At 48.2% G+C, this 14,971-nt stretch overlaps 1 protein-coding gene across 3 annotated transcripts in view; it reads left to right on the top strand.

Annotated features, from left to right (window-relative positions):
- LOC130129555 (nuclear receptor-binding protein 2-like) overlaps positions 1-14,971 on the top strand; it is a 59,500-nt gene that overhangs the window by 26,099 nt on the left and 18,430 nt on the right. For 2 of the 3 annotated variants that reach the window (XM_056299125.1, XM_056299126.1), the window contains exons 2-6: positions 11,763-11,885; positions 13,117-13,218; positions 13,439-13,528; positions 14,290-14,330; positions 14,428-14,522. In XM_056299125.1, coding sequence (XP_056155100.1) covers positions 11,763-11,885; positions 13,117-13,218; positions 13,439-13,528; positions 14,290-14,330; positions 14,428-14,522 — 451 coding nt within the window. Of the gene's footprint in view, positions 1-4,221; positions 4,274-11,762; positions 11,886-13,116; positions 13,219-13,438; positions 13,529-14,289; positions 14,331-14,427; positions 14,523-14,971 lie in introns of those variants that run through there. The other variant, XM_056299127.1, reaches the window with a different exon arrangement.

Below are 14,971 nucleotides of genomic sequence, written 5' to 3'. Positions count from 1 at the left end.
TCTCTTGCACTGTGAAGGTTATGAGTGGGGGCGGGGGTCTTATCTCCCCTATCTTAAGTTACAAGGTTAGGAACAACAAGAAAAACGAAAAGAAAAAAAAGAGGGGTAAGTGTGTGTGTTAGATCAGCGGTCTGATGAAATGGCTCCCGGGCCTTGTGACCCGTTCTCATGTTTTCCGTGTGGACACAGCGGTGCTTTATTGGCTGGAATACATGGGTGTGTGTGTGTGTGTGTGTGTGTGTGTGTGTGTGTGTGTTAAAGGAGAATTGGGCCTTTTTAAATGTGCACTGACTGACTCAACACCCAGAGAAGAGTTGGAGGGGTTAGGTCGGACAAGGTTGCGTATTCACAACAACAAGAGAGCACACATTCGTCCACATCCGCGGGGGGGAAGACCGGTAGCTGTACCACGGCTCATGGGTTGGGGGGGGGGGGTTCACCACCACCAAAACACGTCAGACTTTCCAGTGAAAACTGTGTTAAACAAGGTAGCGTCTCAGGCATGCTCTGACCCATATGTTCACATGTTACACGATGTGTGCGAAGGCTCTCTCTCTCTCTCTCTCTCTCTCTCTCTCTCTCTCTCTCTCTCACTCACTCACTCACTCACTCACTCACTCACTCACTCACACACACACTTATACAGTCATGCAGTCGGCCCTGGAGGTGAAGGTGAGATCAACGACTCATTTCACTGTTACGGGCTGAAAGGAGTGAATGAGTGGTCTGGCTTATGTAATGACGTTACACTCTAAATGCCTATCACGTCCCACTCGGGGCAGCTTCTCAGAGTCTTGAATTTATTTGTGGTTCGGCCGTCTCTCTACCACCAGCCTTGTAAATCTGGAGCTTTGGAATGACGCGTTGACACGAAGACAATGTGGCCAGTGTGGTCTGGTAATCCTGGTACAAGCATCACAGAACGTTGAACCGGTTCATCTGGAAACAACATTTATTGAGAGAAATGTTTCATCACTCGTCTAAGTGACCTCTTCAGTCTCAACTGACTGCAGGTACCCCCTCCCTTATAAACAGTACAGTGGCATAACGACCGAAAACAACGATCGGTCTCATATACAAATTACCGTGACCATTAACTAGAGTGATAATGGCCATGTGTACTATTCACAGAGGATTGGGGAATAGTTGCAATCACAGCATTGTACGATGGTGACAGATGTACTCTTAGCCCCCCCCCCGCCCCCTGCCCCCCGGTACAGGGATGGTTGTTCCCGCTTAACATAGATGACCTCTTTGACTCCCCGTTCAGACCAGCGCTCCTCTCTATCAAGGATGTGCACATCCTCATCCTTGGAAGAGTGGCCGCTGGCCTGTAGGTGGTGTAGACTGAAGAGTCCTGGCCTGACGTGTTAGCTCTTCTGTGTTGTGCCGCCCTCTTGGCCAGCGTCTGTTTGGTTTCCCCGATGTTCAAGTCATGGCAATCCTCCTGGCACTTAACAGCGCACACTTTATTGCTCTGTCTGTACCGAGGGACCCGGTCCTTGGGGTGGACCAATATCTGGTGCAGCTTGTTTGAAGGTTTTTATTATTATTATTTATTTTTTTTGGATTTTGAGATGCTTTATTGATCCCCATGGGGAAATTACGCTCTGCATTTAAGCCATCCTAGCTGTGCAGCTAGGGGCAGTGGGCAGCCGCCGTGCCGCACCCGGGGACCAACTCCAGTTCGTCTTGCCATGCCTCGGTCAGGGGCACAGACAGGAGTATTAACCCCGACACGCATGTCTTTTTGATGGTGGGGGAAACCGGAGCACCCGGAGAAAACCCGCCGCAGACACGGGGAGAACACGCAAACTCCACACAGAGGACGACCTGGGATGACCTCCAAGGTTGGACAACCCTGGGGTTCGAACCCAGGACCTTCTTGCTGTGAGGTGACAGCGATAACCACTGGGCCACCGTGCTGCCTGTTTGAAAGCAACTGAGACTCGATGTTTGGAAGATACGCGTCTCAACTGTCCCGACACTCTCACCACATACAGACTCGCCACTGGTTTACGCTTAGGCAGCTGTGGTCCTTCTCCTCTCTTCGATCGGCTGGTGCACTGTTTGGGCGACTTCCTGGCTTTGACAAATGCCCAGTTAGGATAACCACACTTAACCAGGGCCTGTTTAATGTGGGATTTCTTCCCTTCCCCGGCCGCTGTGTCGGCAGCGATGTTGTCAGCTCGGTGGTACAGCATCCTGATGACTCCCTAGCTTGTGCTCCAGTGGATGATGACAGTCAAACCTTAAGTACTGATCAGTATGTGTCGGTGAACAGGGAGTCAAAGAGGCCATCTATGTGAAGAGGGAGTGACCATCCCTGAACCGAGGGGGGGCTAAGAGTACATCTGTTGCCGTCTTACAATACTGTGATTGCAACTATTCCCCAATCCTCTGTGACTAGTACACATGGCCATTAAAACTCTAGTTGATATTCAGTCATTTGCATATGAGACCGATCATTGTTTTCGGTCGTTATGCCACTGTATTGTTTATAAGGGTGGAAACACCTGCAGTCAGTTGAGACTGAAGAGGTCACTTAGACGAGTGATGAAACGTTTCTCACTAAACCTGGTGTCCCGATGAACCGGTTCAGCTTCCTGTGATTTCCTTGCCTGGATTGTTGAGCATGCATCGAGACTGGTACAAGCATGTAGTGACTGCACCGCACCGCAGCACAGCATAGCAGACAAGGACCAAAATGAGCACCCCTCTGTCTGGACTTGTTATGCCACAGCGTCTGCAGGAGCCAGACTGTCTGAGACTTTTGGGAAGGCCTTGCAAACCTTATCACGTTCCAGTGTAGTCGTCAGTCCGGGCCGGTCAAGGACTCGATTAAAGTTGACTCGCATATCAGAGATTTGGGTGCGTCGTGATAGCTGGTTTGAATTGAATTTTCCAGAATTTGGGCCTCGGCTGTCACAGGACAGTTGGGGAATGTCAGTACCCCTTGTCCGCTCTTGTTTAAGTTGTGTTTGTTGCTTTTGCCCTCTGCAGGGCTTCTTAAAAGAGATGGCACGTTGTTCCCGGTGTCGTGTCCTGCAACTGGTTGTTTTGCTGTGGCTGTCCTTGGTGACCGTACAAGCTCAGCGAGCCCACCTCCCTCTCCTCATTCCTCTGTAAATGAGAAAATGAATAAGTGAGACTTGATGAGGGCCAGTCTCTGATATCTGTAATATAACCACATGGTGTGTGTGTGTGTGTGTGTGTGTGTGTGTGTGTGTGTGTGTGTGTGTGTGTGTGTGTGTGTGTGTGTGTGTGTGTGTGTGTGTGTGTGTGTGTGTGTGTGTGTGGGTCTGTATGGGGCAGGGAGCAGAAATATAATATGTCAAAGTCAAGCTATTAATCTGAGGGCCACTCCAGATGAGATTAAATGAATTTAGTCGTGAAGTTAAAGATCTCCTCCCACGTTTGCCGCATCCAGGCTCCGGGGCAATCAGTCAGACGACTGAATGGAGACGAGATAAGTTTCAGATCCCGTGGTGGCAGGCAATCTCCCCTTGCGTCATGCGTCATGTTGACCGGGGACACACAAGTACACACACAAGTACACACACACACACACACACACACACACACACACACACTATGCAAGCGATTTCATCTTATTGTGTGCTGCAGACAGCTGACATCAGAGCGCCTCATAGTCTAGTTGAAGGTCAGCAGACAGCCAGCTGCTCAAGGTCTTCAACCAATTGGAAATCTGAACGGTTTCACCGCTCACTTTTGTTTGCTTTCCTGTTTGTTTATCTTGTAACGATGGAAACACAAAAAAGTTTTTTAATTTTCTAAACCAGCGATCCCCAAAGTGTGGCGACGTGCCCCTGGTGTATTTGCAGCCGGGGGCGTTGGGCTGTCGATTAGAATAAACATCAGAGCAGAACAACAGTGTAATGAGGGAATGTTGTGTGCTGGAGCAATAAACAAACACGGTGTGTGAACTAGAGGGATGCTGCCAGATGTCAAAGCCAGAGGTCGGACTACAACGGGACACGGCGACTTTGGTGGGGGAGAGGAATGGGTTATCAGCTCGACTGTGCAAATCCAGAGCTTATGAGAGGAGGAAATATGCAAGAAAAAGTCCCAAGAGCAAAAACAAAGAAGCCCTGGTATGATGCGTGGTCAGCACCGGCCCACATCAAGCGCTGGTGACAAACAAAGACTAAACGGCCAGACATCAAATGGTAACTGTAGAAAGCCAGACACAGCGGCGAAGGAGAAAATAGAGCTGGAGGCCATGGATACGGTATCGGCTATGCTTGATAAGGCAAGTGCTACAAAGAAAATACATCCCGTTGTCTGGGAACACACTACTCGTAGGCATAAATGTGATAGTTCAAACACTTCAAACGACTCGTTTAGAATCGAATGGCTCATTGATAAAATAGAAGCCAAAATGGGGCTCGGATGAAAAAGTTTGGGAACCACTTGAATAAATTGTCCGTATACGTAGAAGGCTATCGCTTTTCCTTTTCTGTTAAATGACGGGTCTCAATACCTTTCTGCTGGACTTTTTTTTTTTGGACCCCCCCCCCTTTCTCCACAATTGTATCTGGCCAATTATCCCACTTTTCCGAGCCGTCCCGGTCGCTGGTCCACCCCCTATGCCGATCCGGGGAGGGCTGCAGACTACCACATGCCTCTTCCGATACACTTGGTGTCGCCAGACGCTTCTTTTCACCTGACAGTGAGGAGTTTCGCCAGGGGGACGTAGCGCGTGGGAGGATCACGCTATTCCCCCCCAGCCCCCCCCCCGAACAGGTGCCCTGATCGACCAGAGGAGGCGCTAGTGCAGCGACCAGGACACACACCCACATCTGGCTTCCCACCCGCAGACACGGCCAGTTGTGTCTGTAGGGATGCCCGACTATGCCGGAGATAACACGGGGGTTCGAACCGCCGATCCCTGTGTTGGTATGCAAAGGAATAGACCGCCACACCTACACCCAGATCCCGAATCTGCTGGACTTCTACATTTATTGAGATAAAAAAAAAATGTCGGGGGTCCTGCTTTGCTCCATTTTCTCTCAGACCACCAGTCTACATAGAAGCGTTGTAGACTGCTCATCGCTACCTCTTGGCACATTTCCCTCTGCAAGTCTTTGATCCTGCTGTTGTGGTTTCCAGCAACACCTCGGGGATGGAGGGCGCAAAGCGAGGCGGCATGTATTTTGTGCGGAGTGATGCAGTTCCTCTGGGTGGTTGCCGCGCCAGATCGACATTCAAAGTTAATGTGATACAACTTGCTCCATGCATCAACCAGCGGCGTCTCTGTCTCATCCGTGAGGACAAATATGGTGGGACGAGGCATACCGGAGGCAAAACTCTGACATGCGGCAGACAAAGCCCTTTGTCGTCACCAGGCGTGGATCTGCACAGATGCATTGTATCGTCCGACACAATGGCGCTCTTTCATTTGTCCCTCGCCTTCGTGTCATCAGAGATGCCTCTGCAGGGCTGCGTGCACAAATTGGCTAAGGCGGTAGAGATCTGTCCTCCCCTCCGCAAATCCTTCCTCTGTCCAGACGTTTTCTGTCTGAATCATCAGGCCCCTATTATGGTATTGAGATAATGAGATAATATTAATACTTCTAGTGAGCTAATAAGCTAACAGTGTGCCACATGCGATGCGGTGAGAAACATGTCGCTGCAGGTGGGTCAGCCAATACCTCCGTCACACTGTGCTGTTTATCTCTGCCTTAGATGTGACCCTCTCCACGCTGTTTATTACTGGCCAATTTAGCTTGGTTACACTGTCATCGTGCATTGACCCTGCTCTCCTCCCTGCCTTAGCGGTAGCCATTAACAACCGGACATGTTGTGTTGATGGATTGTGGGTAATCTGTGCTGATCACTTGGGTTCATACCATACCATGATTCAGCTGTGGCAGACTACCTGTATATCCGGCCCAGAGCCACATCGCGCTGTCTTTATGCTAACAATAATAAACGAGCATCTGCTGTATATGCTGTCGCCAGTGGTGGATCTAGAGATTTTTTTCCTGGGGTGGCAAAGGGGTGGCAAGACTGTGTCTCAGAGGTGGCAGCTGCCACCCCTTTGCCACCCTGTAGAGCCGCGCCTGTGAGGGGGAGGGGGATTCTAAATCGGCGACTTCTGTTTGAGATGAGTTTGGCGCGGGTCTCATTGACCTTCACCATGCATGTACATAAAATATACTTTAAAAACATATTATCTGATTTATAAATGGGGCGGCAACAGGGGTGGGAAGACTGTGTCCCAGAGGTGGCAGCTGCCACCCCTTGCCACCCTGTAGATCCGCCCCTGGCTGTCGCACGGCATTTTACTTATCGTTGCGATCACAGAAGAAGTCACATCCATGGAATGTGTTTCTTATAAGCACCAAAGGAAAAGAGTATGAACGTGAACTGTAAGTACTTTGAAACTAAGTACAAGAAAATCTTGTGCGGCTAGATAGGGAATAGATGGCGCGAAAGCCCTTGAGATCCAGTTTTACCTGGATAAGCTGGTGATTTACTCAAACACCAAACATCAGAATAGACGTCAGTGTTGTTTTGACATGAACATGTGATCCCCAAATCCCTTCCACACCTCTCCTCCACAGCCAATCCCCGCTCAAGGCGCGCCATGCTGTTTACTGGTCTCAAGCAACAGACCATTACTAAAACCCCTTGGGCATACTCTGTGGGACAGGGGACCGACTGTTTCTCGACATCGAGAGAAAATAAACAAGGCCCAGGCCCCAATGCCAAGAGGAAACAGAAATGGCTCCTTCCTGAAACTTCTGAATCTTCGGACCGCCGGCTCTGATGCCGTCCATCTGTCAAGAGCATTGTTCTTTAGTGCTGTAATACCTGTAATCAGATTATTATCTCTGGTTCAGTGGGAGTAAAATACAGTCGAGCAGAGAGATTTTCATCTCCCTCCCCCTCCCTCCCTATCTCTGTCTCTCTCCCATCGCTCTCATCCACAGACGGCCCCTCCCACCCGATTGAGGGAGCGTTGCAGGCATGCTGGAGGTTGAGCAATAAGCAAACAATAGTGGTTTACAAAAAAAGAAAAAAAAAACCCAAAACATTTGACATAACTTTTTTTTTTGCCCCTCTTCCACGACATTTTTGATGAATGCCAAGATATTTGCAGCCTCCTCGGTGTGAGAAATAACTGCGACGCTAATAGCACGCCCAGCGGCCCCACTCAATGCCATCTCTCTGTTCAGTCTCTTGCAGGCAGCATGTTAAGCAATTTGGAGAAACGGTCCGGTTAGCATTCACCACATGCCCACACTTCACGGAGGGATAGGTCGGTAAACAGACTGATGGATAGGCCGATGCAGACATACCCATTTGCTCACTTGACATGCCTCAGCTTTGTGCAGGATGGGCGGGGGTGACCGGCGTCTAGGCAGGCTGGTGGCATGCCAGTGTGGCATCTGTGCAGTATTTAAGGCGATGTTGTGGGCATGTTGGGTTCTGCCGTTTGGGTGGATGCTTGTTGATTAACAAACCTCCCACTGTCCAGGCTCTTTCAGGGAGCCATTTTGGTTCCTTTCATAGCTGCGTGTGAAATGACGATGCCATACATGGTGGCAGGAGCGTACAAGCGGAGTCCTGTGTGACACATCGATGGTAATAATTTAGCCGTCATAAGCAGTCGTTTGGGCATAGAGAATAAGCTCAGTAATAGTTTATGTGTCACTACCCTGTCATCGAGCTGCACTGTAATCCCCAGCTTCAGCGTCAGAAACCCTCAAACATTTTGAGGCTGCAGAATAATGGCGGCGAGGAGCAGCAAGGTATGCTTGCTTGTTTCCAAAACTGTAAACGAGACCCAGCCTTTGTGCACGTCCTCCGCTTGAGACGAGAGCAAACAAAGCTGCAAAGGAAAGGAGAGGAACATTCAGTGACAGATAATTCCTTGAAGTACAGGTTTTGCTGAGCGCTGAAATGTTCCTGTCATAGATATCTCTGTGTAGCTGATGAATGATGATCCTTAACCTTTGAGAGCTCTTGGCTCTCCTCGATGGGTGGCACCCTGAGGAGTATTGCATGTAAACAACATTTGAGCTGTCTGTACGAGGGTTGTAAGAAACTCTAGATGCAAATATAGATCGTGACGCCGTCTTTCATGGGGCTGTGTCGATTTTCAAAAAAAAACACTGCTTTGATTTTTAGAGGCATAGTAAACGGAAAATAAATACTTGCTGGGTTGGTGGCTTGTAAAAGTAACAACACCTCATGAGAACATTATTTGATTGATATTATTGATATTATGTTTGATTATTTATGAGAAAGGTGAGCAATTTTGTACCGCTGCTGCTCTACTGCCATTAGGATGCCGAATACTCGCATTTTATGCATATTGAGGTGTTTTCATTCGCACATTTGTCAAAATTTTTGGTAGGATATTGCTATATATTCCAGTGTGTGTAGTATTATGCCATACAATGAATTGTGTTAATTGAAATTTTTGCAAATACACAGCCCTAGCAGGAGTAATTTGTAATTTGGGATGCCAAGTGCGGTGGGGCAGTGGTTAGCATGGTCGCCTCGCAGCAAGAAGGCCCTGGGTTCAAGCCCCGGGGTTGTCCTCTGTGTTGAGTTTGCATGTTCTCCCCGTGTCAAAGTATTTCTATTGTCCCTTACAGGGAAATCAGTTTGCAGCCAGTATATTAAAACTCTCACTCAAAACAAAACATACAAACACCAAGGCAGAATTGACACATCACTGATGGACCAAAAAAAAAAAAAAAATCAACAGCAGGACATAGAGGGCAAGGAGGACGAAAGGAGTTCAAATATACAGACCATGGAAACAACCGATCTGCAGACAACAGATGAATACTATGTACTATTTAACAATTGAATGGCAGTGGGGACAAAGGAAGCCTTGTATCTCTTAGGAGATACAAGGGAGGAGACATTAAATGTGCATGTTATCCTCAGGGGGAAAAAGTCTTTGTGGGACCTCCTCTGATGTGGAAGCAACATGAGTTTCAAAGCACAGTTTGTTGTTGAGAACAACCCCCAGATATTTGTAGCTGTCCACAAGCTCAACGTCAGCACCTTTAATGCTGGTTGGTACAGGACTAGGAGTAGTCTCTCTAAAGCTGATCATCATGTCTTTAGTTTCAGACACATTTAAGTGGAGAAAGGAGTCATCCCACCAAGACACAACATCATTGACCACAGGTCCATGTTGTTCCTCCTGCCCTTCAAGAAGACTTACAATCACTGAATCATCCGCAGATCTGAATATGTGTCTATTGGTATGGTTGCTGCGACAGTCATTAGTGTACAAGATGTCGAGTAACGGGGAGAGGCGACAGCCCTGAGGGGAAGCGGTTGAAGAGTACAGCTGACTGGAAAAGGAGCCATTAACCCTCACACACTGGGACCCATCAGTCAAGAAGACCAGTATCCAGCCAGCTAGATTAAGATCCAGTTTGAAGAGATGAATTAGCTTTTCTGCTAACAGTTGTGGCTGGATGGTATAAACGGCTGAGGAGAAATCTAATGTCTGCGTGGGTTTCCTCCGGGTGCCCCGGTTTCCTCCCATAGTCCAAAGACATGAAGGTCAGGCGAATTGGCCCTACTAAATTGTCCCTGGCCGTGTGTGTGTGTGTGTGTGTGTGTGTGTGTGTGTGTGTGTGTGTGTGTGTGTGTGTGTGTGTGTGTGTGTGTGTGTGTGTGTGTGTGTGTGTGTGTTGACCCTCTGGTGGCCTGTCCAGGGTGTCTCCCCGCCTGCTGCCCAATGACTACTGGGATAGGCTACAGCATCCCCGTGACCCTGAGAGCAGGATAAGCGGTTTGGATAATGGATGGATGCTAACTGTTTGGTTGCCAGTCAACATAAATTGTGTGTGTTGTCATTATGTTTGATTAACTGCTCTAGTATGGCTTTTGTGAAATTGTTGCCCCCCCCAACACACACACACACACACACACACACATACACCACACACACAGGTCAGAGCATGAGGGTCAGAAATTGACAGTGTCTTGCTCAAAAATACTACAGCAGGACTGGTGCTTGCGCACATGGGGAGTTGAACCCATGTCCTGTTGTCAAGGAACTGTCCTTTAAAGTCCCCGCACGGCCCTGCTGCCCTTTACAACTAGCAGCAGGTCACATCAGTTCTGGACTAAGAGAGCGCGGCGCTGCACTGAGAGCAGTTTGGGACTGTGCTTGTCACGGCCATGCTGAAGCCACCCCATGTGACGCGTGTGGAAGGGGGCCTCGGGCTGTCTGCGTCTGCCAGACTTCCAGACTCGCATTCACACACGGCGTTTGAAGCCGGGGCCTCGCCACTTCACTGTGTCCCGCTCCCTGCCCCTCGCCACTTTTGAAAGCCTCTGCAACCTTCGGCATCCCTCCCCCCCATGTCTGCTCTCTCTCTAAATCCCTCATCCGCACCCCCTCCCCTCCTTCACCCTCTCGCCTCCCTCACCGTAACCCCCTCCCCCCTCACTCGTTAATCCATCTTTTCACCTTCTACGCTATTGCTCACCCTCGTGATGTTTGTATACATTATCACACCACAGATGGTCCGGGGTCTGGTCGGTTGCACGACAGCATTTATCATGCACTCTTCCCTTCCCAACATAATATGCCCGTTCTGGTCCCTTTTCATGCATTAATGGCCAAAAAAGCTCAACTTGTTTATGGTAACATACTGGCCGTGATGCATCGCACGTGCAAAACTGTTTCATGCCCCTTTTTAAATGAACATTGTTGCGGCAGGGCATGTGCAGGACTGCTGCTACTGAAAACTCCTCCAAGATTCATAATCGTCACTCCATTTAGAATATCAGTTACTGTTTTTCTTGCACGTCGGGCTTTGCTGAGCAGTGTCCATCCGCACATCTCCACGGTAAAGGCTTGGTTGTAGTAAGTTTCTTGGGCGTTTCTTTTTTTATTACCTTTATTCAACAGCGATAGTGAAGAGGCAGACAGGAAATGTGGGAGAGAGAGAGAGGGGTATGACATGCAACAAAGGTCGCCGGCTGGAATCGAACTGGCGACAGTTGCGACTGCGTGGTCATGTGGCATGCAGTACTGTAACCATTCAGCTATGGAGGCGCTCCGTAATATTAAGTTTTGAATTAAGAATATATGTACTATGTTCTTGCACCCTTTTTTACTAATAAACTTCAATTTGCATTGAAGTGGTAGCTTCTTGCTGCATAATTTACCGAGAGACTTTTTAAACTCTTCTTCGTCAGTGGAGCGAGTAGTGTCAGCTCCCCATGGTTGGACTAGACGGTCAATATTCATCAGAAGCCATTTTAAAGGTTAGCCTGTGGTTCTTGGGGACAGCTGCTCGTGTTCCCTGGAGAGACTCATATGTCTGGTCTGGTTTGGAAAGGTTTACTTTAGGCATCCAATTTGTCTTCAAGGGTATACTGCTCATTTCATTGCCTGTTAGTCTTTGGGCCTGCTGGGCCGCGTGGATCTGCTTGTTTGCTGGGGGGTGTCATGTGTGCCTTTGGTGGGACGAGGCCATCTCGTCTCCGTCCGCCGATATTTTGATTTGGCTCCCTTAGGCTGCACAGGGTGTTCCCTTTCCCTTACTTTTATTTCTATTCCATGGCATTTTAAAGTAAAACTAACGTGTCTAATTTCATTGTTTATGTGCCCTGTGTACAACACAATGCTGCATTTGTAAAAAAAAACAAACAAACAAAAAAACACCCCGAACTATCAATATGAGCAGCTATGATGCTCGCATTATGGTAGTAGGTCTAAAGTGTGCTTGTGTTTGTGCCCCTTGCAGGTGAGCCAGGGCAATGTCCCCGGTGTGGAAAGTGCCTCGCTGGCCATGGACACGGAGGAAGGGGTGGAGGTGGTGTGGAACGAGGTGCTCTTCTCCGACAAGAAGGTCTTCAAATCACAGGAGGTAACGCATTCCTACCTATATGCCAGTACAGTCATTGGAGACCAATTGGTATTCCACTAACGAGCAATTTTGACGAGTGTTAAAGGGAAACCCGGGAGTGATGGGTAGCAGACTCTCTGAAATGGGTTCAGTACTGAGCAAGCTAGCGTTAGCTGGCTGCTGCGCTGCAGTGTGCTCCTTTGGGGCAATAGCGCTCACCGAATAACGTCCACTGTTGGCACTAGCAGGCTCAGAATGTCTTGAGGTGTGTCTGGAAATTATGAAAGACAATCCAGGTACAGCCACAGCACAGCGTGAGACCTCCTCTTTTTTTTTGCATTTTATTTTTCCCACGTCGTTCCACACTCGCTCACACGTCAACTGTTGCATTCCTGCAACAAAGCACTCCCTGTGGGATTCCAGAGAGGGACGTCTGCTCAGGGGGCCGGTACTGGATTGATATCTGTATAATTACATGATTGATATTAGACTCCTCTCACAACATTGTGAGCCCGCGAGTGCCAATAAAGAGCTGTTCGGTGGAAGTTGTTTGGCGAGCGCTGTTGGCCTGAAGGATTACATTGCAGGTTGGTGCATAGCAGTCAGCTGACAGATGCTTGCTCAATACTGAATCACCTAAAAATATCCGGGTGGCGTGGCGGTCTATTCCGTTGCCTACCAACACAGGGAACGCCGGTTCGAATCCCTGTGTTAACCTCCGGCTTGGTGGGGTGTCCCTACAGACACAATTGGCTGTTCCGTGGGTGGGAAGCCGGATGTGGGTATGCGTCCTCGTTGCTGCACTAGCGCCTCCTCTGGTCGGTCGGGGCACCTGTCCGGGGGGGAGGGGGAACTGGGGGGAATAACGTGATCCTCCCACGCGCCACATCCCCCTGGCGAAACTCCTCACTTTCAGGTGAAAAGAAGTGGCTGGGGACTCCATGTGGTAGTCTGCAGCCCTCCCCGGATCGACAGACGGGGTGGAGCAGGGACTGGGACAGCTCAGAAGAGTGGGGTAATTGGCCGGATACAACTGGGGAGAAAAGAGGGGGAAATCCAATAAAAAAAAAAACCCAAAACAATTCTACTACCCATTGCTCAATCTGGGTCTTGGAGCTTCCGTTAAAATGTACCGGAGTTCCCCTTTTTTAAGTATTTAGTTGGTATCTGGAGATTTGGGTAGATTTCTAAGTCTATAGGCTGACGCGATGATGATGATGTGTGCGCCATCTGTAAAACTCGTGTTTTCCAGGAGACGATCAAGGAGATGTTTGAGAACCTCATGCAGGTTGAGCACCCCAACATTGTGAAGTTCCACAAGTACTGGCTCGACATGCGGGAGAGCCAGGCTCGGGTCAGTCCTCCCACCGTTTTGCCTGGTTTTATTTTAGACCTTTACCACAATTGTTATTAATCATCCATCTCTTTTTTTAATCTTTCTTCCTCTCACTCGCTTCCTTTCTCCTCTCTGTCTTTCGCTTGTTCATTTCATCACACACACACACACACACATATAAATAAACACACAACTGGACAAATGACACTCACTACTTCTTCTTTTTTGTGACCCACAGGTCATATTCATCACAGAATACATGTCTTCAGGCAGCCTCAAGCAGTTTTTGAAGAAAACCAAGAAGAACCATAAGACCATGAATGTCAAGGTTGTTGATTATTTTTTTTAAAGCCAGTCATTTATATCGAGCTGCTTATTTATTTTGTCCTGTGGTGGTAGATTGAGGAACTGCAGTCTGATCCCAGTTCAGATCCATATTTCCAGATGGATTAAAAATGACGCAACAGGATATCACAGCGTGGTTAAAGTGAGCTTAGCCGTGTGCCTTCTTCTCGTGACATTAGGGGTTTGAAGCCCACAACTCACATTTTGCTATAATGCGTGTCCCCCTATATCTCCTATACTTTCCATGTATAACTGCTGTAATAAAGCTCCCATTTCTATAGCTTTTTTTTTTTTATGAAAGAATTACTTTTCCCGGTCTGGTGGTCTTCCTGTACCACTGTTTAATGTGAGATTATCTGAAAAAAATGCCCAGTTCATTTCTGAATCGTCACTGTTCTGCAAGGTACCCCAAATATTAAAGGGAAAGTTTGCCAATTTTCAACTTTATTTCCAAGTATTAATGGTAGTGGTGGCCCAACTGTAGCCCGCTATAGCGGACTGGCTTACGTCCACCCTCCACCGACGTCAGTGGATGGCTGAGACTTTGGTTTTCTAATTTCTGCTACTGAGAAACTCCCCTAATGCATGCTGGTACATTGGGACCATGTAGAAGAGCTCTGTTGGTTGTCAAACTGAACAGCACAGAAGCAGGTGTAGTGTTGAAAGTCTAGACTAACAGAAATTAACCGGAAGTGTAGATTATTAGTGGCGAAATGTCCCTTTAACTGTGAAACTGTCTTGCAGGCTTGGAAGAGATGGTGTACCCAGATTCTTTCTGCCCTCAGGTAATGACCACCGTCTCCCCGAGAGACTTTTTACTCTGGGAGATGAATAATATCCCCTGAATTAAATAGACCCCAATGCTTTGTTATTTCCCGGCAGCTATCTGCACTCTTGTGATCCACCCATAATCCACGGCAACCTGACCTGCGACACAATCTTCATCCAGCACAACGGCCTCATCAAGATTGGCTCAGGTCTGTCCCCAACAGGGGTATTTATGTTACTACAACTCACCATGTCTCCATAATACATCCGTGCTGTATGCTCAGTCTGTGATGATTGTGTTATCAAACTTTATCTCTCTCTCCGTGTCACCTAGATTCATTTTAAGAGGTGGTAAGCTAATTTTTTCAACATTTTTTGAGCTGGAAGCAAGTTGGCACGGGCCTAGGGTGGTAAAACCGAATGCCCTCGTGTTAAACGACAGAAACATATCTATCATATGACCGCTTCGAGGGGAAAAAATAAATCTGTGCTTTCAATTATGTCCGAGGGAAAATGCAGATTACGATCACCCCATTTCGAATCACCTTCTTAATATAAAGGCACCGAGGACACGGAGACCTGTGTGACGTTGGCGATGCACATGGGAACCGGTTTACAAAATATGAGACGAGTAGAAAGGCGTTAGCCAGCTAAACTC

This window comes from Lampris incognitus, chromosome 19, assembly GCF_029633865.1.
Source record: "Lampris incognitus isolate fLamInc1 chromosome 19, fLamInc1.hap2, whole genome shotgun sequence".
NCBI classification, from domain to species: domain Eukaryota; kingdom Metazoa; phylum Chordata; class Actinopteri; order Lampriformes; family Lampridae; genus Lampris; species Lampris incognitus.
The sequence above is the reverse complement of the archived record's forward strand: the minus strand, read 5'-3'. Positions and strand labels throughout refer to the sequence as shown.